This window comes from Desmodus rotundus, chromosome X (assembly GCF_022682495.2).
Source record: "Desmodus rotundus isolate HL8 chromosome X, HLdesRot8A.1, whole genome shotgun sequence".
NCBI classification, from domain to species: Eukaryota; Metazoa; Chordata; class Mammalia; order Chiroptera; family Phyllostomidae; genus Desmodus; species Desmodus rotundus.
The window spans coordinates 30,082,880-30,109,561 of record NC_071400.1 but is presented as its reverse complement, the minus strand read 5'-3'; the positions used below and the strand labels follow the sequence as shown (position 1 = coordinate 30,109,561).

Sequence of the window (26,682 nt, the reverse complement as noted above, 5' to 3'; positions counted from 1 at the left end):
TGCTTCCACTTTTTGGCAGTAGTGAATACTATAACCACTAGTGTGCTTAACTTCTTGCCGTCCTTTCCTGCTTTAGTCTCTTTTCAATACAGCATCCAGACTGATCACTTTATTTTTTGCCTCTCGAGCACCCCCCACTGGGGACCTGGCCCACAATCCAGGCATGTGTCCTGACTGGGAATCGAACCGTCAACCCTTTGGTTTGCAGGCCCGCACTCAATCCACTAAGCCACACCAGCCAGGGCCAAACATTTTGGTTCTTATGGAACAAGAGTAGGGAACCATGACTTGATTTTTTTTTTAAAGATCTTATTTTATTTTCAGATGGGGAGAATGGAAGGAGCGAGGGAAACATCAATGTGGGGATGCCTCTTGTGCACCCCCTACCAGGGACCTGGCCTGCAACCCAGGCATGTACCCTGATTGGGAATCGAACTGGCGACCTTTGGTTCGCAGCCCATGTTCACTCCACTGAGCTACACCAGGCAGGGCCATGACTTGATCTTCTTGGTGGGCAAAATAAAGGCAGACCCTAGTGAAGGCAGAAATGAATATCATTCCTCCCCTTTCAAAATTCCCAAGAGGTTAATTCAGTATCAAAATTTAATTCTTCAAAACTAATAGCTATTTAGCCCTGGCTGGTGTGGCTCAGTGGATTGAGTGCCAGCCTGGAAACTAAAAGGTCGTCGGTTCAACTGCTGGTCAGGGCATATGCCTGGGCTGCAGGCTTGGTCCCCAGTTGGGGGTGTACAGGAGGCAACGGATTGATGTATCTCTTGCACATTGATGTTTCTCTCCCTTTCTTCCTTCCTCCCTTCCCCTCTCTGTAAAAATAAATGAATAAAATCTTAAAAAAAAAAAAAAAACCTAATAGTTATTTAAAAAGGACACGTGGACATGGACAACAGTGTGGCGACTGCAGGGCAGAGGGGGAAAGGTGAAGGTGGAAGAGTGTATAAGGGGGATAAATGGAAATGGAAAAAATTACAAAAACCCGCCGATAGCTATTGAATAAAGTTAATGAACACATTTAGCTTCATACTTGAGTGATGTTGATATTTATTGACACCAATGCACAACAAACTAAGACTGAAAATTGCTATTTAAACAGGAACAAGTATTGGTGCAGTTTCCTTCCTGGACAGGTCATGCACTCGGATCATGAGACCTAAGATAAAACAAAGACTGGATTGTCAAGAAGCAAGCAAGGGTTAAATTGTACTCATTAATGTAAAACCTGCTAGAGGGAAAAGGAGACATTTAAAAATAGTCTTTATGCTCAGCTCACATAAGCAAACAGAAATCTAAAACTACTCCTAAAACTTTAGGACACAGGGTTTAGACACGACATGACTATTTAAATTTTGCACCAGCAAACATTTGCTATATCCTTCACTGTACTTGTACTACAATTTCATGCTTGTTGCTTCTACGCTACACAAAGTCAACAGGTAACACCAACAATGAACATAACTAGACCTGAACAAGATTTCAAAATGAGTCTGCTCCACTAAATTAAGAAAATTCATCCACCATTAACAAAACCTTTTGATTTTAGAGCCGGCTCTCTTTTCTTCTAATCATGTCATACCTAATTAAGTCCTCACTTGACATTTCCCACCTGCAAATTGCAATGCATGTCCTCTCTCTCATCTTTGTCTGACACTTTAATTTGTAGGAACTGCAAAAAAATGAAATTGTACTTCCAGTCTGCACCTACAATCAGGTTCCTGCTTTGACGCAAAACTTACTCCTCTGCAGTGTACCCCACCAGCACAGCCACCCCCTTTCTCTCTCTATTCCTTTGCCCTGAGGCACTTCTGAATTAACACATGCTCTTTGGCTGCCTACACAGTCAAGAGGACACCCATGGCCATTTGGACTCATCACTCCTCTCCTCCTTCTTTTCTATGGCTAATACCACTTTCCTGCTTTTTTTCTATTGTTGAGTCGCCAGACTTGGTGCTGTCATCGGCAGGACAGAGTCGATTTCGGCTTCGAGCTCCTGGTTGGTAAAGCTGCATTGCTGGGCGATCCTATAGTAAAATGAAATGCTAATGTTAACAACATTGCTACTAAGTGTTTACAGGGGATTTTCAGAGTCATAAGTTATGTGATGATATACACCAAAAACAGCTCATACAAGACCAAAAATGTGAGGCCATGGTATATGACAGTAAGTGTTAATGGTTACTTCACTTCTAACAACCTGCTTCCTTTCCCCTATCTCCAAAGAAAAGCAACCATTTCATAAGTATTATTTTATATGCCTCGGGTAAATTTTTGATAAATCTACTGCCTAATTTTCTGAACCCTCTCAAGAGGAACTGAATAAGCTTGATTTTTTTTACTCAGAAACCATAGCCATTACCTATCTCTCCTCCCCATCAGGAAATTGACTTTTAAATGCACCACCAGGCCCTGGCTGGTGTGGCTCAGTGGATTGAGTGCCAGTCTGCGAACCAAAAGGTCACTGGTTCGATTCCCAGTCTGGGCACATGCCTGGGTTGTGGGCCAGGTTCCCGTATGGGGTGCGCAAGAGGCAACCACATACTGATATTTCTCTCCCTCTCTTCTTCCCTTCTCTCTAAAAATAAATAAATAAAATCTTAAAAAAACCCACAAATGCACCACCATATAAGAAAATCTTAGAAGTAAAAAACAATAGTAAGAAAGAATGCAGCCTCAACTGGAGACCTCCCTGAACTTAGAGTTCAGACACTAAATAATTCGCCACAACATGATTGTTTCTTAATTCAGGTACAACAACTAACACCCCCGTGAGAGATTCTATCTTGGTGGCACTAAAGATCTCAGATTCCTAAACAAGCCTCAATAAAGTCATCATGTGGCTCTCAGTTCAAGTAATATGTCTGCTTTAATGACAATATGATCCTGGAAAATTTAAATGTATATGCCTTGTTTAGAATTCACAAAGAATGACATGAGCTTTCTTACCCTTTCTCCCTGATTTATGAAAGTTAGCCTTAAAGCATTATTCTCAACTGACTAAATTCCAGCAAAATTTTCACAAGATGAAAGGTCAAAACAGATGAGACTCCTGCATAGTATTTAAAGAATGGATGATGGGGTCCCATTGTGCAAAGAGGGAACGATTTAATCATCAACAAAGACAATAACTGGTAATAACAAATTGCAATACACCAAGTATTTCTAAATCCATGAGTACTTAAAGACTAAACAACTCAATGAGAAGCTCTAGAAGTTGCTGAGACACCAACTCATTACTCTGAATACTGGTAAATAAAATAAAAGAATCAAGTGTTTATCTTGCCTTTCCTATGTAAACTCAATTTCAGGCTAACAAAACAGCTGATGAGGGAAATTCTCTTTATAGAAGAACATCAGATAATAAATACAATAGGAAAGGCAGAATTCTATATCACCATTTTCCCCTACCACTATTCCCTTGTCTCCATGAAATAATTGATCTAAGCAAAATCATTAAGAGAAATGCTGATAAAAATTTTTTAAACAATTTTAAAGATTTTATTTATTTACTTTTAGAGAGGAGAAGGGAGGGAGAAAGAGAGGGAGAGAAACATCAAGGTGTGGTTGCCTCTCACACGCCCCCTACTGGAGACTTGGCTTGCAACCCAGGCATGTGCCCTGGCTGGAAATTGAAGCTGCCACCCTTTGGTTCACAGGCTGGCTATCGGTCCACTGAAACACACCAACCAGGGCTGATAAAAAATGTTTTAAGAGATGGATCAGGCCTATAATACCTTAAACTATTGATCAGACTCCCAGCCTAGATGGAGGTGTAGGTAGATACCCTGTGCCTCCTTGCAGAACCAAAAGGACAACAACAAATTTAAAAACAAAAAATAATCAGAACTGCCAGAAAATTGAACTGTATGGAAGTCCGACAACCAAGGAGTTAAAGAAACATTCATCCAGACCAGTAGGAGCGGTGGAGACGGCAGCCAGGGTGGAGGACTGGGGTGGGCTGTGGCTCGTGGAGTAGCCGGTCCCACATTTGCATGGAGATAAACCAGGAGGAACAACTGTGGAGTGAGACAGACCATGCAACCCAGGGTTCCAGCACAGGGAAATAAAGCCTCAAAACCTCTGACTGAAAAAACCTATTGGTGTTAAAGCGGTGGGAGAAACTCTCAGCCTCACAGGAGAGTTCGTTGGAGAGACCCACACGGTCCTAGAACGTACACAAAACTACCCACGTGGGAATCAACACCAGAGGGGCCCAATTTGCTTATGGGTAGTGGAGGAAGTGACTGAAAGCCAGCTGAGAGCCAAGCAAGTGACATTGTTCCCTCTTGGACCCCTCCCGACAGATAGCGCCACAATGCAAGGTGGGTTGCCCCGCCCTGGCAAATACCTAAGGCTCTGCCCCTTACTATGTAACAGGTGCACCAAGACAAAGAAATATGGCCCAAATGAAAGAACAAAGCTCTAAAAAAATAAAACCAAATGAAGAAGATGTAGCCAACCTTTCAGACGCAGAGTTCAAAACACTGGTAATCAGGATGCTCACAGAAATGGTTGAGCATGGTCACAAAATAGAGGAAACAGTAAAGGCTTTGAAAAGTGAAATAAAGGAAAACGTAAAGGGAACCAACAGCAAAGTGAAGGAAACCAGGATTCAAATCAACAGTTTGGACCAGAAGGAAGAAATAAACATTCAACTGGAACATAATGAAGAAACAAGAATTCAAAAAATTGAGAGGCTTAGGAACCTCTGGGACAACTTAAACGTTCCAACATCCAAATCACAGGGGTGCCAGATGGAGAAGAGGAAGAGCAAGAAATTGAAAACTTATTTGAAAACCTAATGAAGGAGAACTTCCCTAATCTGGCAAAGGAAATAATCTTCCAAGAAGTCCAGGAAGCTCAGAGAGACCCAAAGAAATTGGACCCAAGGAAGCACATACCAAGGCACATCATAAGTAAGTTACCCAAGATTAAAGACAAGGAGAGAATCTTAAAAGCAGCAAGAGAAAAGGAGACAGTTACCTACAAAGGAGTTCTCAGAAGACTATCAGCTGATTTCTCACAAGAAATCCTGCAGGCAAAAAGGGGCTGGAGAGAAGTATTCCAAGTCATGAAAGGCAAGGACCTCCATCCAAGAGGATTCTATCCAGCAAAGCTATCACTTAGAATGGAAGGGCAGATAAAGTACTTCTCAGATAAGGTCAAGTTAAAGGAGTTCATCATCACCAAGCCCTTATTATCTGAAATGTTAAAGGGACTTGTCTAACAAAAAGAATATGATCAAAACTATGAACAGTCAAATGACAACCAACTCACAAGTGTCAACAACCGAACCTAAAAAAACCAAAACCAAAAACAAACTAAGCAAACAACTAGAACAGGAACAGAATCACAGAAATGGAGATCACAGGGGGGTCATCAGCAGGGAGGGGGGAAAATGGGGGAAAGGTACAGGGAATAAGAAGCATAAATGGCAGGTACAAAATAGACAGGGGGAGGTTAAGAATAGCATAGGAAATGTAGAAGCCAAAGAACTTATATATATGACCCATGAACATGAACTAAGGGGGGGAGTGCAGGTGGGAGGGAGGTGCATGGCAAAGGGGAATAAAGGGGAGGAAAATGGGACAATTGTAATAGCATAATCAATAAAATATATTTAGAAAAACTACTGATCATGTTTTTTTCTACTTTTTATCTTGAAAAGTTTTAAATCTATAGAAATGTTGGAAAACATAAACAACAAATACCTAATACCTTTCTTCTATATTCACCATTTTAACACTTTGGCATGTGTGCTTTTCCAGTGTCTAGTATGCGGACGCGCACACACATATATACCCACATTGTTATTTTGCAGAACCACTTGAGACTAAGTTACAGACAAAACCCTTCAATTCCTAAATATTTAAGCTGTATACCCTAAACAAAGACATCCTATTACACAACCGCAACCCAACTGCTATTGATCACAGCATCACACTAAAGTGACACCTGGCGCATTATATGCGTCCTGATAGATGCATAGGAAGTGTACAACACCATCCATGAAGTGTTTTTGCCGAAAATGGAGCCTGATCTATTCAGGCCTCTAGGCCAGGGACTGCCTGTTTTTGTGAGTAAAATCTGACTGGCACACAGCCACACTCATTCTTTTACATATGTCTATACCTACAGAGGTTAGTGGTTGTGACAGAGACCATATGGCTCACAAAGCCTAAAATATTTCCTTACCATCTGGACTTTTATAGAAAAAAATTTGCTGGCCCCTGCCCTAGATATAACCATCAGTTTTTAAGGAAACAAAGAAGGTAAAGGAACATGATAGATGATACCACAGCAATGTAACTAGCCAATCTAGAATGTTAGAAGCTGTACGGAACAAATTGGCTTCTGCAGCAAATAACTAGAGGAAAACAAAAGGAGGGGGAATGTTTAGATGAGAAGAGATTTAAGGAGAGATATCCAGCAAATATAAATTTGTGGACCTTGTCTGGAGCCTGTGGAAACAATATAAATGAGACAGTTGGGGAAAATCTGAACAATGAGTTGGTAGGATGTTAAGGAATTATTGTTAGTTTTTTTTATGTGAAAGCGCAAAGTCTTGATCTGTAATATTGACATATTTAAAGAAGAAATGACACGTCTAGGATTTGCTCAGAAATAATCCAGTAGGGGGTAGGGATGGGGTAGAGGAGAAAGAAGATGGGGACATTGTATTGTTGTTTTACTTTTGTGTATGTTTGAAATATCTACAATTTAGTAAAAGGACCCAAACAATACTAACAAAAGTTACAGAGAGTTAAAGTTCCTGTAATAAAATTTTCTATAATACAATTTCCTTTAAGAACTCTGTAATAAACAATGAACTAGCCCTTTCCTTTACACTTGCAGGAAAAGAAAAAAATCCTCATGAAAATAAACGACTTTAACAAAAACAGCACCTTGTTTCTAATGCGATCTCTCTTAACCACTTCCTCTTTCTTTTCAGTTTTTTCTGAGCTGCCTACTGATTCTGTACTTTCATTCTTCTTTCCTTTATCCCGAAGCGCTTCTTTCTCTTTTTTCATTTCTTCTTCCTTTCTCTTAAATGCCTTCTCTTTCTCATAGCGCTCCCTCTGCCTCCGGCGCTCTTCTTCCTGCCGCTTCAGTCGCTCTCTTTCCCGAAGGATGCGCTCTTGATCTCGTTCATAATCCCGTTCCCTCTCCCGGTAGTCTCTGACACTTTCATCTTCAGGTCTGCATGAGAAACAAATCTGAGAATCTATCCTCAAAGATCTTCTAATCATAAATGCAGAAACACTCTGATTCTGACTTGGCCACTGCAATGAGGCTGCACTTTTGGAGCAGGGTTAAAAAAAAAATACTAAAATTTTCAAAAACACTAACAAAAATCAAAAGTCATCCACCCAGATTAAGATATTAGAATATTTGTAACCTTTCCTCCTCATGCTACTACCCCTGGTTAAAACAGCTTATCCTTATTCTGGTATAAATCCAGGACATAGCAGTAAAAGGAGCATCTAGAAATGTGTTGAAAACAAATGTACCGAAGAGCCCTTGCCTACTGACCTCTTAGGCTTCTCATCTTTAAATTCGCTATCAGAACGTTTGGGCAAAGTGCAACTTTGCCCACTGCCTCTTTCATCATTCAGATTCTCTTTGTCCAATTTCTTGGCCTTTTCTCTTTTGTCCAAGTCTTTTTCATCTTTTTCTGGCTTCTTGAGCAGCTTTAAAGAGAACAAATTTATTTTTATTTTGAAGGGTGGGGCACTGTCTTCTGACTCTATCAAAAAAACAATACATTAAGTATCTTTAATTTTGACTTTAGAAGGCCCCCGTTTTCTGCAGGTACTCAGACTCAGGAGAACAGTTAGTGCAGAAGAGCAGTAATTTACTAAAAGGTTGCTATTAATGTGAAAGCGCCATCCACTCAAATGAAGTGGTTTAATCACTTTGTGGCAATAGAATCAAGACTCCTTTGGCTTTACCTGGGTTAACTATTATTTTTTAGATTTTATTTATTTATTTTTAGAGAGAGGGGAAGGGAGGGAGAAACAGAGGGAGAGAAACAGCAATGTGTAGTTGCCTCTCAGGTGACGCCCCCTGGGGACCCAGCCCACCTCCCAGGCATGTGCCCTGACTGGGAATAGAACCGGAGACCCTTTGGTTCACAGCCCGTGTTCAATCCACTGAGCTACACCAGCCAGGGCTTGGTCAACTTTTAAGTGAACCAATTCACACTTCCAAGTATGCCTTTTGTAGCACACTAGCATGCCAATACAACTTAATGGGTAAATATGCCACAAATTTAAAATGCTAGGTAGATCACTACTATTGGAGTGCTTTTATGAGGTACTTGTAAAAACAAATACCTTGGTCACCAAAGGAGCGATCTATTGTGAGAATAATTTTGCCTTGAGCCTGAGAGTAACATACTTATATGATGGTACAATCATATTCTCATTAGAGATGAATAGTAAGAATCATTTGGCATGGGATTTAGAAGTCCAAATACCTCGTACAACAGAACAGTGCAGTTCCATCTCTACTGAGCAGGAATTCTGCAGTTATACACATACAGAAAGCAATTCTAAAATGAAAGTGGTTTATAAAGGCCAGATTTCTAACAAAAGTTTCTTTTTCATACTGCTGCTACAAATCTCTCTAGAATACCCCCCTTGTGTTGGATATTCAGAGAGATTCTTGGGCAAAATAGAAGAATTTCAAATCTCAGAGTGAAGGCATCATACAAAGGTTCATCTCAGGGTGAAGGCATCAGAGCAAAAGGCCAAGCAAAAGGCCAGGCACCAAAAGATTTAAGCACAAACTATTTCAGCACACAGCCAGCCACTGCAAATGGCGAGTTCAAACGGGACACTAAGAAGGCACCGGTGTAAAGTGAGGATACCATATACAGGTTTCATTGGAAGTGTTCTTATTTCTCTAATGAACATCTTTGTCAAAAACCAAGATGTTCATTACTCTAATAAGAACATTAACGATGTCACTAGCATTGATGGCTCTATCTTCTGCCTTGCTGGTAGTTAGGAATAGCAAGTCAGGTCACTTGTGGTGTGGGAGACAGATTGCTCGAAAGAATTAAGATGAGAATTTCCCCACACCGTGGCCAAGCCCCTTATCAACAATAATGAGCCCTGGAGAGTCTCGGGCAACCACATAAACTGCCGAATTTTTGGTTCGCAGGCCGGCGCTCGATCTACTGAGCCACACCAGCCAGGGCTTAAACTGCCGAATTTTTGAGGAAGTAAAGGGGGACTCTGCCACCATCTCTGTGAGATTTTCTCTGACTTTCTCTTAAGTACTAGTACTTCCCCAAGAAGTTCATTGGAGCAAGCTCCAAGCCAATGCCCTCAGATGAGAAGTAGCAAGGCTGGGCTCTCTCCACAGGTTTTCCTCTTCCTATGTTCAATGTGTTAATCAGAATCTGATGCTCGCAGATTCCCAGGTAGATGCAAGAAGGTGGCATGGGAATCATGTGAGAGGGGAAAGCACATAATGCAGGATATTATCTCTAGTATTTGCACAGGGCAGTTATGAGAGGCAGGTAAAAAAGAGAAAGAGCTATTTAGCCATGGTTGTCCTCTGGCCGTATACTGTTGAAGCTTCTGAGTATACAGCACAGCATCAGGAAGTTACCTGGACTTCCTTTTCAAGTAGGAATTTACAGTAGCTTGCTTTTAAGACTCAAGTCACTCTGAAGGGGGTTTCTACAGGCAACACTACCACCACCACCAAAAGGACTTATTAACTAAGACCTGTATGTGACATGATACTAGGTGTTCTGTATCATGTACTTGGTCCTTACATTTTTCTGATTCACAGCTTGTAACAGAAACCTGTGTACCTGAAGACAGTGGAAAACAAACAGATGAGGCAACTTCATGTATCAGATATGAAGGAAAGCTGAATAAAAACCATAATTCATGCCAGCCAGCCCTAAGCCCTTATTTACGAAGAACTGAGAATAATCATCCAAAACTTGAACATTTTCAATGATAAAAATAACAGATCTGCACTGAATACGTAAACTACTTAGTCCTTTTAAATTATCTTAAAATTAAAAAAAATCATACTATTATTATTATAGAAAGATTTCTACTGGTTCACTCCCCCACTCCAAAAAGGACAAAAACAAAACTGAGAAACTATATTTACTCCACACGAGATGCATGCATTTTTATAAAGAAGCAGATACATGCAATTTTCAGCAACATGGAGTCAGTTTAAGTTATTTTCATACCTTAATCTTTGGTTCTTCCTTTAATTTGTCCCTTTCTGGAACTCTTTCTATCTTCTTTAGTTTTTCTATATCTTTCCTTTTTCGTTTCTCTTCTTCTTTCCATTTCCTCCTCTCTTCTTCTCTTTGTCTCTTTCTTTCTATTTCTCGCCGCCTTCTTTCTTCTCGTTTTTCTTCTCTCATTCTCTAGAAAGAAACATCAACATACACCTTCAGACAAGATAATCATCACCAAAATCTTAAATCAATCCCAAAGGCATGGTGGGCACCCACTAACCTGGATCATCTATTCTTCCTACTTTCTACCTCCTTAGCCTCCTCCCCACCCCATTCAGAACATGAGAGAAAATAAAGACCAGAGCCTGCTACCGTTAAGAGTCTCCCACTGCCACCTTGCTAAGTTTCCAGAGGCTTTTGGAAAATCAAGAGAGTATCTCTGGAACAAGCTAAGGACTCTCTGGTTTGCAGAGTGATTCCTTGGTTCAACCACCACAGACAAGGACGGGGCCAATGAGCCAAATCTTTATAAAGAATAATGGTACGAAAAAGCAGCTATTTCTCCTATGGGATCCCAATGCTCTTAAAATGTTTAACAGAATGTGAACCAATGAAATAAAAGTATTGAGAGAACTATAAAAACAAAGGTTTACCTGCTTGTTTTTCAGGAAGCTCAATAGTGGGGTTGTCTTTTTAGCTACATAAATGTAAACAGATTATTAATAATACTTATCAACCCCTAGAAAGGATTCCATTTTCTGACATTCCCTGCCAACCACCCAAGGTGGGAAAAACTATACCCCTTAAACAGAGAGTGCACAACTATGTTACTGGAAAGAAGTTTTTACAGCATTCCAATTCTGCAAATGTAAAATACCTTTTAAAAATTGGAGAAATAGAAAACACATGTAAAAAAATGTAATTCCTAGCATCAGTGAAAATTAAGTGCAAAGGACATTCTCTTGTTTCACAGATGGGGAGTACGAATTTGTGCAACTGAGAAGAAATTGCGGGAAGGGGCTAAAAACATCCTTTTGACCCCATAATTTCACCCCTGGGAGTTTATTTTAAGGAAATGATCAGAGATGGGCATATACTCTGTGTCCATAAATGAAACCCAACTTTTAGGAGAATATTTAATTCATTTTTCAATATTCCAAACAATGCTATCTAGCCTTGTAGCTAGCTTTGGAAGACATACTTCCTTTGGATAAATTCCTAGGAGTGTACATTCCGTGTCAAGAGTCCAGAGGTGCTACAGTAGTGACAGCTTTCTACTAGAACCAACAACCACGCTAGAATTTCTCGAGGTTTTCAGTTTTGCAGCAATACATTTTTTTGATATTTCAGGTCAACTTTCTTTTTAGGACTATTAGCTTCTTATTACTAGAACACACCAATTGATCTTCAAATGCTTACCAACATCTAAAGATGCCATGAGTCTTCAAATGTTTTATATGTGTGTTACATTTGTGTGGCACTAAATAGGTCACAGAGAACTTTCCCCATCTAATCAATGCATGCTCATAATCCCGCGACACAGGTTATTATCATCTGCATATTACAGTAGAAGAAACAGTCTCAGAGAAGTTAGTACCTTTCCCATGATCACACAGCTATCAAGTGACAGAAGTGGGAGTCAGACAGGTCTTCTGATGAAACAGCTGTTGCCCTTCATCCCTTTTGTCCACTTACCTATTAGTTCTCTATTTTTAGCTTCTATTTCCTCTAGCAGTGTCTCTGGAGTAGATGTCATTTTCTCATTATCTGCAGCATAACTTTCCAAAAATTTTCTATATTCTGGATCTAAATGTTTAAGTAAACATAAAATATAACAGACTTTAAACAAGTAGGAAATTATTGTCTAGGATATTTATCAAAGAAGATAACTTCCTACTTCATGGAAGACTGAAAATAAATCTATATCAAGCCCTGGCTGTGTAGCTCAAGTGGTTAAAGCATTGCCCCCATATGCCATGGTTGTGGGTTCAATCCAGTCAGGGAAGAATCAATCAATGAATACATAAATAAGTGGAACAAATTGATCTCTCTCTCCTTTCCTCTTTCTCTAAATTCAATAAATATAAAAATTTGGAAAATAGACCTATACCCACAAGATAGACTATTTAGGACTTTCTTTATTGGTTACTCTCAGAACTCCTATCAGAGATACCCACAAAGGGAGTCTGGTATAACATGGGGTCAGGGAAAATGAGATATCACACATCATAACAGAACCTCCAGGGATGACACATAGTTTGCTTTTAATAGTCACTGCTTCCCTGGCTGGTGTGGCTCAGTGGATTGAGTGCCTGCCTGTGAAGCAAAGGGTCACTGGTTTGATTCCTAGTCAGGACAAACACCTGGGTTGAGGGCCAGGCCCCCAGTAAGGGATGTGTAAGAGGCAACCACACACTGATGTTCCTCTCCCCCTCTTTCCTTCTCTAAAAATAAATAAATAAAATCTTAAAAAAAACCCTCACTGCTCCTACTAATCTAGAGTCACACTTGTGGGAAACTGTTATGTCTGTATAGTTACGTATGTAGTTATATATTTATTATATATACAGAATGTAAGCAATACTTGTATGGGTATACCTCACTTTAAATAAACTCAAATATGAAAATCAGATGTTCCAAAAAGGTAAGTGAGGGGGATGTCTTAGATGTGGCACTGGAGGTGACTGTAATTCCTGGAGTCCTTTCCTAGATGCCTCTGACATCAGACAGGGTAACACATTGATGCCTCTGACATCAATGACTCTGACAATTGAGTCATTGTACTTCTGTATTTGGAGTTTCTATGCAGTGTGGAACATGTCACTTGATCCAGCCTTCCAGGCATGAATCTATGATATACTCAATACACAGCTGCGTGTTGAGTCTTTTCTGTGTTCTTTATAAAATAATGGAAATCAAACAACATGATTCTAAAATACCAATCTGATAGAAAATACTGCCGGTAAGCCCTTATCCTACATATGTTACAGAGATTTCAAAATATGGATCCAGTTTAGCTTAAGTGGCAATTATTCCACTTTTTTTAGTTCCTGTCTTTTGGTTTAATGCAATCATTAAGCATTTAGTTAACTGCATATTCAAAGTTTAGAAAATAGAAATGGCTACTTTGATTAATTTATATTAAGTTACTTCACTGTATAAAATTTCTCAGTACAGCTCTCAATGATAAATCTTCCTCTTTATAAAAATGGAAACCAAAAGCCAAATAATCACAACATCGGTAAGAGGCCTCAAGTAGCTGTTGTGCTTTGAAAGATCTGATTTTTCTATGGTCTTCTTATCAACAAACCTAAAGTAATTTACTACTCAATAGTGAACAATGTATTGCTTAGTGGTGGAGGAATGAAATGCCACTAGCCAAAGAGAGTGAAAACTCTATAGGAAACCCACCTCCATTCTAACAGTTACGCAAACCTTTCATCAATGAATTTTATTTTGTATTAACTTTATCACGTATGTTCTCTTATTTAAAAACTGGAGTCCAATTAATTCCCACAAAGGATGTTTTTAAAAAGCCCATGGCAATAGGATGACACAACTAGAGCTCTACTGTACCGTCATCGATAGTCCCGACTTTGGTATCTCTTTTCTTAGTCTTCTTTTTTGCAGCTTTTTGAAAAGGTGCAAATTCTACTATTGCAGGGTATTCCTGACCTATTTAGAAAAAAATATCACACTTGTTATAACAAAGAAAATGTCAAGTGGATACAGGAGAGTCAACCCACTGCTCTCTAGGCTTCTTCCAATGGCAGTCATCTGAGAAGTATCTCCAAACAGGTGTCAATCACACTGGCCTAACTAAAATCAACATGCTGTCAAAGGAGCCCCTAGTGAAAAGATATGGCAGGGAAATTAAACATTCACTTAAATTCCACTTCTAAAGTGTGATATTTTGATATGCGGGGGGATCTATAAGCTAATTTTCATTTAAAAATACATTAGAAATCTCTAAAATAAGCAAATCTACAGAGAGAAATAAGGTTAGTAGTGGTCTAGAGCTGGGGGTAGTGGTGAGGAGAACAGGGAATGACAGCTAATGGGTACAGGTTTCTCTTTAGAATGATGAGTGTGTTGTACAATTAGATTGTGGTGACAGGGGCACAACTCTGTGAATGCACTAAAAAACATGTTTCGCCCTGGCTGGTGTGGCACAGTGGATCGAGCACTGACTATTGAACCAAAGGGTCATCGGTTCTATTCCCAGTCTAGGGTGCATGCCTGGGTTGCAGGCCAGGTCCCCAGTGGTGGGTGCACGAGAGGCAACCACACATTGATGTTTCTCTCCCTCTTTCTCCCTCCCTTCCCCTCTCTAAGAGTAAATAAATAAAATCTTTAAAAAAAAAAACATGTTTCAAGGGTGAATTTTGTGGTATGTGAATTATGTATAAAAATCATTGACATGTCAACATAAGCCAGAATAAAATAACTAGAACTAACAAGGTCTTATAAAGCAGTCACAGAGGCAACATGATTTTGGAAATCCTGGTGAATGCAGAATCAGATTAGCTTCAGAATTTGTATGTTTGAAAAGGGAATAAACCAGACTGAAGCAGAAGGTAACTGGAAGATAGGCTGAATAAAATAAGAAGTGAGGCCAGACTATGGAAGACCTTGACTGCAAGGCTAAGGAGTTTGGACTTTTTCACAATTATTATCTTAAAACACTATTTTTAAAAAGATTAATTTCATGGCAATATAACAGACTTAATTAAATAGAAATGGAAAAAAAGGAAAACCCTATCAGTTTAGAGACATGGTTGTCTTAGCATTAGGTGACAAGGGCATAAAGTATGACTAAATGAATAAGATGTTAAAAAACATTTAAAAGATTCATCACTGTTTATGTATGTAAGGTCTAAAAAAAAGAAAGAGAGGAAAAGGTCAAATACAACTCAGATTTCCAGGCTAAGTCACTAGGAAATCACTGCTATCTACTGGAATAAAGGTGGAGTGAAGAAGTAGCTAGTTTGTGGGGATCAATAAAAACAGCAGCACCCTGGCTGGTGTGCCCAGTAGATTGAGTGCCAGCCTACGAACCAAAGGGTCGCCAGTTCAATTCCCAGTCGAGGCACGTGCCTGGGTTTCAGTCCAGGACCTTGGATGGGGGCGCTCGAGAGGCAACTACACATTGATGTTTCTCTCCCTCTCTTTCTCTCTCACTTCCCCTCTCTCTAAAAATAAATAAATAAGTAAATCTTAAAAAAAAACAAAACAAAACAGTGGCAATCCTTCTACTTTTGTGGGCATATTCCCTGGCAAAGATTACATTTTCACTAACTTTGAAGTAATACTGAAAAAACAAAACTCAACAATAGACATCATTCACTATGACTGCAAAGCCAATGAAAAATGGCAAACAGCAGCTCAGACATTCTCTGGCTAAATGCTGCAAGCAGGAGAAAATAAAAAGAGAGTTAAGGTAGAAGTTTGTTTTCCTGCCCTGATGGGTGGCTTAGGTGGCTGGGCATTGTCCAGCAAAGTGAAAGGGTGCCAGCTTGATTCCTGGTCAGGGCATGTGCCTGGATTGTGGGTTTGGTCCCCATTTGGGGTGCATATGAGAGATTGATGTTTCCCTCTCTCTAAAAATAAATAAATAAAATCTTTTTTAAGTTTTTCTTCCTTATAAATTCCTGGATTCAAAGTGGATAGAAAGATACGTCATGAAGTTCCATGTTTTAATTACATACAACTTAGAATGTTAAACAGTATTCCAACAAAGTAACTATTGGTTTAAGGGATTTGAATTAAATAAATGTTGGTCATTGAAGCAAGAGAAGAAGTAAATGTTTAAAACTTGTCATACAAGTTTAAAGAGTCATTTATGCATATTACTGCTGAAACTAGTAGTCAAAACAACAGATTTTCTAATCCAGGGCAAAAAATTTATCACAGGAGGAGATAACAGGAAGTTCCATTCAGCTGATCAAACTACAGAAATAACAGGTTAATGAAAATACCCAGTGACTGAGAAAAGTCACAAACTATAAGATCATAACAGGCCACCTGACCAGGTAGCTCGGTTGGTTGGAGCATCATCCCAATAAGCCAAGGTTTTGGGTTCAATCCCCAGTCAGGACACATACAAGAAGCATCCAATGAATGCATAAATAAGTGGAACAACAAATTGATGTCTCCCTTTCTCTCTCAAGTCAATAAGTAAAAAAAAACTAAAACAAAGATTGTAATAGGCTTATCAAATGTGTAAAACTCTTTAAATGTTGCACATTTCATCACCCAGGATTTTAGAAAAGCTATTAAGGCATTGAGAAGACACTGTGATACACACATTGTCTTAGGCAAATGACAAAGAAACCTCCTGTTACTAGGACTCACCTTTATTGTCAAGGAATACATAACCATCAAAGCGATCCCTGAACAAAATAATGTCCTCTTGGTTCTTAAAGTTGATGTATGCTCTTGCATACATATGAGGATACAAACTGCAGAGAGGAAAGCAATTATGTAAATGTGCTTGCAGGTATCTGGCTGAATTATAAGAATGGATATATTAAAGAGACAGGCTCAAAAATCAAATGAGAAACATTGGTAGGATGGAATGGAAGAAACATTTTTCATTTACCCCATCCCTCTTTTATTTATTTTACCTAGTATCATTAGAAAAAAACTCAAAATAATCATGCTCAGGCATAGGCTGAAGATGTTCCTGAAGCTGTTCCTTGGTCAAAGTGGGAGGCAATCTCCGAATTACCACCTTCAGAAATGAATAAGTAAAATAAAATTAGTACAAATCAATTTTCTGCCATGTCTGAAAGAATCACCATCCCTGAAGAAAGCTGATCTTTACAAGAGGAGATTGCTTATAAAAACCCTTATATTTAAAAAAATTAGAGGAGAAAATAGTCCTCTAACGCTTAAAATTAATCAAACAATAGTAACTGTTTTTTTTTTTTTTTTTTTTTTTTAAAGCTCTTAAAAATGAGAACTGTCTGGAGCAAGGAAAATCTCAGGTTCTGTTAACCCAAAGCCCCACAGCTTAATAGGTTTTCATATCATTTTCTATCACTCATTTTTCGATGGGTGTAGAGGTAAGAAACTAGCAGGCCAACCCTGGTCTTTTGTGGGTGCCACAAACTCTTGATTTACTAGTATTTCCCTACAATATCAAACACATTCTAAAACAAAACCCTTTCTCATTCAGCATAAAAAATTCAAAACTCTAAGGAATACCGGAAATTCTCTAATTGTCCCCGAAACACAATGAACCCGATGTGGTCCCTAGACCATTAATCCCCCCAACACTCCCTTCAACTCGCCTCCATTAATAGTTCCGTCACAAACTACTCCCAGCCTTGATAGCCCTTTCACAATTTAATAATTCTTCCAAATTAACATTTTAATTCCTCACTTCTTTTATTATCACTCTCCCCCCCTCCCATTATCATCTCACAGCTCGGATCTAAACCCTTCTCATCTAGGGATCCTCCCCCCTTTCCCTCACTCCCACCCCAAGGTTTGGCCGGGAGGGAATCCCCCCATTCCGGGAGAGTGGATGAGACAGGGTGATGCGACTTTTACTCAGGTGAAGAAATAGAAGGGGAGCCTGGGACAGGAAGAGGGCAGACCGATTCCCAACCATCCTCCACGGGTGGCGGCCGCGTCCCGCCCTCTCACGAGCCAAGGGGTGGCCAGGCACCTTGCTCAGCGCCTCTTTCTTGTCCTTGTTCCGATCCTGCTTATCTTCCCCTTTGGTGCTGTCCCCCGAAGCCCCACCGCCGCTGCCTGTGGCCCCCGGGGGAGTCAAGAGGGTTACTCGCTTCTCCTTAGGCCTATGTTCCTTCTCCTCCTTCATCGCCACGGCTTTACTCCTCACAGTCGAAGCTCCGCCTAAATGGCCCGACAGCGCACCTTTGATTCCCGGCCCACCCGGGTCACAGTTCCGCCTCCAACAAATTGCCCCTAGTGATAGGAACAGTCCCGCGTTCCGTTGGGCTCCGTCAAGATCTCGCGAGACTTCAAGGCGCCTGGCTTGCTTCCGTGAAGAGGGTTTGACATCTAGTCTTCTGTTCCGGTTTACCGAATTCCCGCACCATCCAATCCCCTCTCGATCCAGACTCTCTGGGGGCCGCGCTCTACACGGTATGGGCACAGGGGTCGCCAATCCCCTGGGCCGCTGACCGATACCGGCCCCTGGCTTGTTAGTGACCCGGCCGCCGGGGAAGCTCGCCTGAGCTCCGCCTCCTGTCTCCGCCCCGCCCACCCCCGGAGCAGGAGCTGAGCTGCGAAACTCAAAACTTGCCGGATCTCCCTGGCCCCCTGCCCCGCACCCGCGTTTCTCGAAACCGGTCCTTGGTGCCTAAAAAGGTTGGGGACCGCTGTATTAACAAATCCGCCATCGTGACTAGATTGACTCTTTGGCGGACCACAAATTCGGGCATACAAAGCAGTTACCCGCTTCTGGCCAGGAGTTCTAGAACATAAAGTAATTAATTTTGGAAATTTAGTATTTTCCAGATCAAAACATAGGTTCTGCGGGCTGTACTTGACTACGTGTTCCTCAGATAAACCTGATGTTATCCAAAGATTACCTCACTAGGGAGCTTGTATTTTCTATCTTTGATTTTGAGGGGAAACAGGTTGCCACCGCAAAATAAGTGTTTTGTGATATTGATTATCTTAAGCTGATTATTTAGTAAAGATTCAGGAATAACCTTTCACCATCCTCTGAACTGCCTGAAAAGGATTTAGAGAGGGGACATGCTCCAAGAAAGGCGCTACTGTCATCATACTAACTATGAACTAGTGTGTGAGACAGGGAGGGACCTAGCAAAGCCCTCTCTGTGTCCCGTTGTTAAAGATGGCCCAGCAAACAGTTTTTTTAACAATTTCATCTGCATGTAAATTGCCTTCCTGACCATTGGAATGTTGTTTATGTTATATATGTATATTTTTAATTTTTATTTATTGATTTTTAGAGAGAGGAAGGGGGGCAGAGAGAGAGGAAAAAAACCCACCAGTCTGGTGTTCCACTTACTGATGCATTCATTGGTTGATTCTTGGGGGATCAACATTGGTGTATTGGGATGACGCTGTAACCAACATGGCATTGTTTATGTTATATTATAAAAATATGAAGAGATTTCATGTCAAATATTAGTATAGTAACACATTTTATAGATAATAGAAGTAAAGGAAGACAATTAGAGGAATAATGGGTTTACAGAAATTCAGGGTTGACGACTTTGGAACTATAAAAACCCCAAATGAAAAAAATCAAAGGATATATAAGAAAAAGAGTTAATATCAGAAATGTTTCTTTATGTATGGTAAACAACTACTAAGACTGAAGGAGAAAATGGTTCAGAATGAATAAGTTCTTATTTTCAAGCTGGGCAGTGTCCCACAGATTTTTAAAAGCATTTGATGTTAACACATCTCCTAGTTCACGTTTTCTCTTTATGAACATTAGAGATCCTTTGCCTTTTGACTGTTTCAAATAGTTTAAACCATTGTTGATATAATTATATGAGTAATGAACAACGGTGAGTTTTAAAATGAAATCACTGTCATCAGCTAAGAACAGGTTATCCAAAATAGAAAAGCTTTATCTTGATGATGTTAAGACGAATAATTTTAAATTAGCAATTCTACAATTTTAAGAAGGTATTTGGATTTTTTCATAAATCTTAAACTCAAAACTGAAGGTTGTTTGCCTAATTAATTCACAAAATTCTTCTACTCCACTCAGTTTTACACAGAAACAAAGGGGAGACTTATCTATCGAATTTTATTTAAGATGAGCATTGAGTTCTCAATATCCACCACCTCCCTCAAATACACACCTGTGCGCGCACACAAGCCGAGTCAGAACATGTGTGAGAGGGGAATATAGAACACAAGTATTTGAATATTCTGTTCACTCTCAATTAAAAGAAAAATTGGACAATTATTGGACAAAGAGAAAGCCATTTTGGGTTTTCTAAAATAAAATACTCAGTTCCCTTACGTACTATGCTATAGATTGCTTTTAATATAAATAGTAATAAAATAAACTTTTATTTAAATTTTTACAATGATTTATTAATTTAAAAATACTAATACAAAAGCTGGAGAATATTTAAGACCCTGTTACCTAAATAAAAAACCTTATTACCTGACTAATCATCTTTTTTTTAATTAAATTTATTGGGATGACTAATCATCTTGAAGGCAAGTTTCCAAGTAAGAGTAAATTCGACTGCACTTTGCTCTTTATTGTAAGCAATGAGTGTCCGCTTTCTATTGTGCCTCCCTGACATTCAGTATAAGGAGGTAACAGCTCTTGTCATATTTTACTAAAGAACCTGTCTTTACCCATCTTGTGTTAAGGTATGCACTAGCTCCAATAGTTTGTAAAACATATTCTGGAGCCCTGGGCAGGTGGCTCAGTTGGAACTTCTTCCCATACACCAAAAGGCTGCGGGTTCGATTCCCAGTCAGGGCACATACCTAGGTTACTGGTTCAATCCATGGTTGGGACACATAGGAGAGGCAGCCAATCAATGTTTCTTGTTTACTTCCATGTTTCACACTCTTTCTCTCTCAAAAATCAATTAAAAATAAACATGTTTTGGAGAATTTCATGTCATAAACATGTTCATTGTACAAAATAGTTCCAGCTCACAAATGATCTGTTATTAACTTACACAAGTCATGGCAGACTGGCAAACCACAAGTAAATAATAGTAATACTTCTAAAGAGATTTATTCATGATGCAGTCTTGTTCTTGCATATACTTATTATCCCAATGTTATATTTTTATTTTTTTTAAAGATTTTGTATGGCTTTAATCTGTAGTTGTGTCTTTTCTTTGATATTACTTATATATTGGGCTGGTCAAAAAGTCCATAAAATAAAAGCCACATTTTTCATTTTCACCAAAAACTTTATTGATTTGCATATTTTGAGTGTGTTGGCCATCTCCCATGTGGTATAATGTTGATTGTTCTCAATTAATGTCTTGATTTCATCACTATCAACTTCAACTGGTCTACCCGACCATGGAGCATCGTCCAGCGAGAAATCTCCAGCACGAAACTTCGCAAACCACTTTTGACACATTTGATCAGTCACAGCCCCTTCTCCACACACTAAAGAAATCTTTTTTTTTCGTTTCAGCTGCATTTTTATCTTTCTTCAAATAATAAAGCACAATATGCCTAAAATGTTGCATAGTTTCTTCCGTCTTCAATATTAAAATAGCTACACAAAAATTCACCAATTTTGATAAGTTTTTAAAAAATGTACACTGATGTGACAACTATGACAATATAATCTAAATTGTTGCAAATGAAGTTAAGCACAACTAAGTGCTACTAGAACCATCTTACAGAAAAAAAACGAATGAACTTTTTGGCCAACCCAATATATCTTTCATCTTTTTAAATAGCTTAATCTTGATAAAGGGACGTCTATTATATTAGTCTTTTTAAAGAACCAGCTTTTGGTTTTGTTGATCATTTCCATTTTTTGTGTGTTTGTTTTATTAATTTTTGTTCTTCTCTATTATTTTTTCTCTGTTAGGTTTCCTCTGCTCTCTCTCTATCTTCACAAATTGAATGCTCGATGCATTATTTTGGAATGTTTTTTAAGGTGCATTTTACACTATAAATTTATTCATTGTTCCATTTTAGATGCATCTCACATGTTTTTATATGTATTTTATTGTGATCAGTTTTAACCTTTTCATGATTCTTATTAAGATTTTCTTATTAACTCAATAGCTATTTAGGGTTGTGTTTTTAGTTTTTTTTAATTTTTATTTATTGATTCTAGAGAGAGAGAGGAAGGAAGAGAGAAAAAGAGAAACATTAATTCACTCTTCCGCCCATTCATGCATTCACTGGTTGATTCCTGTATGAGCCGTGACCAGTGATCGGACTCACAACCCTGGCACATCAGGATGGAGCTACAACCAAACTACAAGGCCAGGCCATGTTTTTAGTTTTCTGATGTAAGTTTTGTTTGTTTTTCCTGTCTTTTAATGTTGATTTAAAATTTCAACATGCGATGGTGCGGGAGGAAGGGCAGAAGAAGCGGTTCTCCAAATCCCGAGATTTTCCTCCCTGCCCTCTTTTGATGTTGTGTTCCTGTCCACAGGGATACTCACCCACCACCCCAGGATCTACAACATCCACAGTGGAAATGCTGCCCGGTACTCTGCCAATTCTATCATTGTCATCGGTGGCTACACAGTCTGCAGAGTTGGGATCCTGGAGGACTCCTTAACCCTCCTGGGTATCTTCTTGGACATCTTCTTGTCCCCTTTTGGGTTCTTCTGCTGTTTCACCTTGAGGAAGCTAAGATGTCCCACCTGTGGAGCAAACTTACCTAAAGGGAACAGCATCCCTGGTTTTCCTGCGTCCAGCTGTCTTTTCCTAATGTAAATGTCATGCAGAATAGCTTTATTTGATTAAGCTTCAGGACTGTTCTGTAAACGGAGGTGGGATAGATTTGGCATGTGCGAGTTGGGTTCACAGGCACGAGTCATGGAGTGTGGACACGTGGCAGTACTGTTCCCACGGTTAATAACAACTCAATAAAACACCGCTTTTATTTTTTGTAGTCTTCAATTTGATAAAGGTGAGAAATACTGTTTTAAATGAGATTTATGCCATTTAAGCATTTTTCAACATGCATGTTTTTTTTTTCAATTAGCAATAATCACACCTTGGATAACCCTCATTGGCTACAATACTGCCTCTCTGCAAAGCTCAACATGTACGTATAATTTTTAATAAGTTTAGAGTTAATAATTAACTACATAATTCTTTTAAATAATATGTGGAGTTTTCAGTGCTTTAACTCCAGTATTTCCTATCATAACATCCACTTTTTTGTGTTATGGTTATAAGGTAATTTGGGTTTCATTTTTTAAATCTCCTATTTACATAAAGAGTACAAATTTAGGTTTTTTTAACAATCTTCACTAGAGGATATGTTTATTGATTTTAGAGAGAGAGGAAGGGAGACAGAGAAACGTTGATTGGTTTCCTCCTGTATGTACCCCAACCAGGAATTGAACCCACAACCTAGGTATTTGCCCTGAGCTGGAATTGAACTCACAACCTTTTGGTGACAGGTCAACACTCCAACTAACTGAACCACCCAGCCAGGGTCACATTTAGGTTTTGCAAAGTCTTCTACTCACCATTTCTTTTTGCTTTTTTCCTCCTTTCTTGGTGCAATTTCCTTACAAAATTTTTTTAATGAAAGTTTTTAAAAATTTTTATTTATTTTTTAGAGAGAGGGGAAGGGAGGGCGAAAGAGAAGCAGAGAAACATCAATGTGTGGTGGCCTCTCCTGTACCCCTACTGGGGGACCTGGCCCGCAACCCAGGCATGTGCCCTTGTTACAGAGCGGGGGGGGGGGGTTGGTTCATGATAAATTATTACAGAAAGGATCTCCCTCTTTCTGTCTCTGGAGGTTCCTTCGTCCCACGCCCACCTGCTAAGTTCGAAATGCCCTCCGCCAGAGGAAAGACGTCTCTCCATGCCAGAGACTGGTGAAAAAGGAAAGGAATTGTTTATTTAAAAGTTACACAGACTTAGAGTAATGGCTTAATGACTTCGACAAGATACTAAAGTCCTCTAGAATACCCACAGATGCACAGTCCTTCCCTCTCCCTGTGCCCAGTCCGGGGTACCGTGTCTCAGGGAAAGAAGGAGAAGTCCGTGATTCAGGCTCCCGGCACCATCAGCTGTGTGGCTGCTGCAATCTCCAGTTAATCCAAAGCCATGTGGCACCTTCTCATGGCCCACCAGCAAGAGTCCTTCCTCCCCTTTTCTTCCCGGCAAAGTCTCTCCTGCCGCCTAAGCCGCATGGCAAGAACAAGCACTGCAAAACCTCGTGGTCCTCTCCTATTCACTCCACCAAAGCTGCATGATCCTCTCCCTTCTTCCCCCAAACCTCGTGGTCCTCCCTGTTCTCCTTCAGAACTGCGTGGTCCTCTCTCCGGTAGTTAAGTCTTATATGCCATCTTGAGCTAAGGAGAAAGGGAGGGGTAGTGGTTTGGAACTTCAAAGGGCAAGAAGACAATTCACATGGAGGGTTGGTAAATAAATGTTTGCTGGGCCATCTTTGACAATAAGACACAGAGGGGACTTTAATCACACCGGCTTTGCTAGGTTCCTCCCTGCCTATCACACACTAGTTCATATTAAACTGTAGTTATTTATAAAGATAGCTTTCTTCCTGGAGTAGGTTCTTTTATGCAGTTAGGGGAAAGTCAAAGGTTTTTTCCTAACTCTTTGTTTTTTAAACTATATTTTATTATTATGCTATTACAGTTTTCCCAATATTTCCCCGTTTATCCCCCCTCTGCCCTGCACCCCCCAACTCTCCAGCATCCCCCCTTAATTCATGTCCATGGGTTGTACTTATAAGTTCTTTGAATTCTCTGTTTCCTGTACCATTTTTGACCTCTCCCCGTCTATTTTATGCCTACCAATTGTGCTTCTTCTTCCCTGTACCTTTTCCCCCCTATTCTTCCCCTTCCCCTCCCCACTGAAAACCCACCATGTGATTTCTATTTCTCTGATTCTGTTCCTGTTCTAGTTGTTGGCTTAGTTTTTGTTTTCTTTTTTTTCTTTTTTTTTATGTTCATCTGTTGATAGTTGTTTCTTTTCATTTTACTGTTCATAGTTTTTGATCTTCTTCAAATTCTTAGATAAGTCCTTTTAACATTTCATATAATAAGGGGTTTTTTTCTGAGTCTTTTGTTTCTTAAAAATAACCAGCTGAACATAACCAATATCCTCAAAAAGCATATTTGGGGTGGCAAAACTTTGCTCCCCTCGCATCACTCTTTCCCCTGCCTCCATCTTCACACCACCTTCTCTGTGTGTCTTTTTGCACGCTTCTCTCATTAGCACAGGTGTCATTGATCTTTACCTTGATTACATCTTCAAAGACCCCTTTTACAACTAAGGTCACATTTTAAGTGGCTATATCTTTGGGAGACAGGTCATCATTCAATACACTACAAAAAGTTATTTAAGAATTTTAAGCCGTGGCTGGTGTGACGCAGTGAGCACTGACCTGTGAACTGAAAGGTCGCCAGTTCAATTCCCACTCATGGCACATGCCTGCGTGGCCAGGCCCCCAACTGGGGGCGTGTGAGAGGCATCACACATCCATGGTTCTTTCTCTCTCTTTCTGTCTCCCCTCCCCTTTCTCTGAAACTAAATAAATAAAATCTTTTTTTAAAAAGAGAATTTTCAGATGGTCACAGCAGAGCATTAAATCAGCGCAGGACCCTGCTGGACTGCACAGGCCGCACGCCCATCCAGTAGGAGTGTGCTAAGGTCATCCATTCCCTCCCTCCCTTCCGTCAAATCCATGGTGAGACCTTACCTTACTGGGCCTCTAGGCAGCATTTCACATAGTTGTTCACCTTGTAACTCCTTCTTCCCTTGGCTTCTGGGACACCAGGCTCTATTGGTTTTCCTTTAAACTCACTAAATAATCAGTCAGTGCATTCTGCTGGCTCCTGCTCTCTTTAGCTGCTAGAGCAGGGGTGTCAAACTCATTTCCACCAGGGGCCCCATCAGCCTCGCGGTTGCCTTCAAAGGGCCGAATGTGATTTTAGGACTGTATAAATGTAACTACTCCTTAACTAGGGTCAAGGGGCTTGGCATTGCCGCCGGGTAGAAACAAGGTGCCGGGCCGGATAAAACAAGGTAAAGGGCTGGATTTGGCTCTCAGGCCTTGTGTTTGCCACCTTCTGCTGTTGAGTCTGCAGGTTGGAGAAGCACAGGGTTTGGGTTTGGGGCTTTGGACCACTGGTCTGTGCACTCCCTCCCTCCAGGATCACACCCCACCTCAGGTCTGTAAACGCCCCCCATGCACCAGCACTGCTGCCCTGACCCCTGCTCGGTTCCATGCAGACAGATCCAGCTGCTTCCTCAAAGCTCCAGTTTGAGACATCTAATGGGTCTCTCACACAGCACGTCCAAGCTGAGGTCCTGCCCCCCATCTTCCTGCCCCCCGTCTCTTCCACCTCACTTAACAGCATCTCCATCCTTCCAGTTGCTTGGGTGAAAACCCTTGCATCATCCTAACACCTCACTTTCCTCTCATACCGCAGCACACAGTCTCAGCGAACACTTCCCATCCCATCCAGAATGAGATCTCCACCCCTTGCTGTGGTCCACATGGCCCTACTTAATTGGGTCTTCCTGTACCTCACCCACCCCATCTCCTACCAACTTCACCCCCCACCCAACCTCCTCATGCTGCTCCAGTACTTCCCAATCCCACCTGCTTGTTCCTATGTCACACCAAACATGTTCCCACCCCAGGGCCTTTGCCCCTGCAGTTCGCGCTACCTGGTGTGACCTTTCCCCATTCACTAGCAAGGCCTGTTCCCTCACTTCAGTCCGCTCAAATGTCACCTGGTCAGGAAGGCCTTCTCTGGCCACCCTTGTCTAAA

At 40.3% G+C, this 26,682-nt stretch overlaps 1 protein-coding gene, 1 long non-coding RNA gene and 1 other non-coding gene across 6 annotated transcripts; 1 reads left to right on the top strand and 2 right to left on the bottom strand.

The window, feature by feature from the left end:
• Positions 1-1,042: 1,042 nt before the first annotated feature.
• UPF3B (UPF3B regulator of nonsense mediated mRNA decay) lies at positions 1,043-18,259 on the bottom strand. 4 transcript variants are annotated; one of them, XM_053917425.2, is made up of 12 exons: positions 17,907-18,237; positions 16,858-16,964; positions 16,586-16,692; positions 13,808-13,906; positions 11,927-12,037; positions 10,885-10,928; positions 10,238-10,420; positions 9,803-9,841; positions 7,546-7,703; positions 6,918-7,212; positions 1,931-2,036; positions 1,043-1,170 (listed from the first exon to the last, which is right to left on the bottom strand). In XM_053917425.2, exons 1-12 carry the CDS (start codon positions 18,060-18,062, stop codon positions 1,160-1,162), a joined length of 1,416 nt encoding a protein of 471 aa, XP_053773400.1. In that variant the 5' UTR covers positions 18,063-18,237; the 3' UTR covers positions 1,043-1,159. The 4 variants fall into 4 exon arrangements, with proteins under 4 accessions (XP_053773400.1, XP_053773401.1, XP_024422485.1 ...); XM_053917426.1 differs by having other exon boundaries at positions 1,043-2,036; positions 18,119-18,259; XM_024566717.4 differs by having other exon boundaries at positions 1,043-2,036; positions 17,907-18,228.
• LOC123480389 (uncharacterized) lies at positions 18,218-22,810 on the top strand. Its single transcript, XR_006656381.2, has 3 exons — positions 18,218-18,349; positions 22,026-22,203; positions 22,350-22,810. It is a non-coding gene; the product is annotated as an uncharacterized lncRNA (long non-coding RNA).
• An 8-nt stretch (positions 22,811-22,818) lies between these two features.
• Positions 22,819-22,964, bottom strand: LOC112310918 (U4 spliceosomal RNA). The gene has a single exon (XR_002975423.1). It is a non-coding gene; the product is annotated as a U4 spliceosomal RNA (small nuclear RNA).
• Positions 22,965-26,682: the final 3,718 nt, after the last annotated feature.

Bases quoted from the DNA above. Each gene is read 5' to 3' on its own strand.
- UPF3B (XM_024566717.4), bottom strand. From the start codon at position 18,062: ATGAAGGAGGAGAAGGAACATAGGCCTAAGGAGAAGCGAGTAACCCTC. The intron at 16,693-16,857 runs GTAAAATAAATA...TCCTCTCTGCAG, and splicing joins TTTTTTTCTAATGATACTAG to TTTGTATCCTCATATGTATG. The intron at 7,704-9,802 runs GTAAGGACCAAG...TTCTCTTTAAAG, and splicing joins AAGCTGTGAATCAGAAAAAT to CTGCTCAAGAAGCCAGAAAA.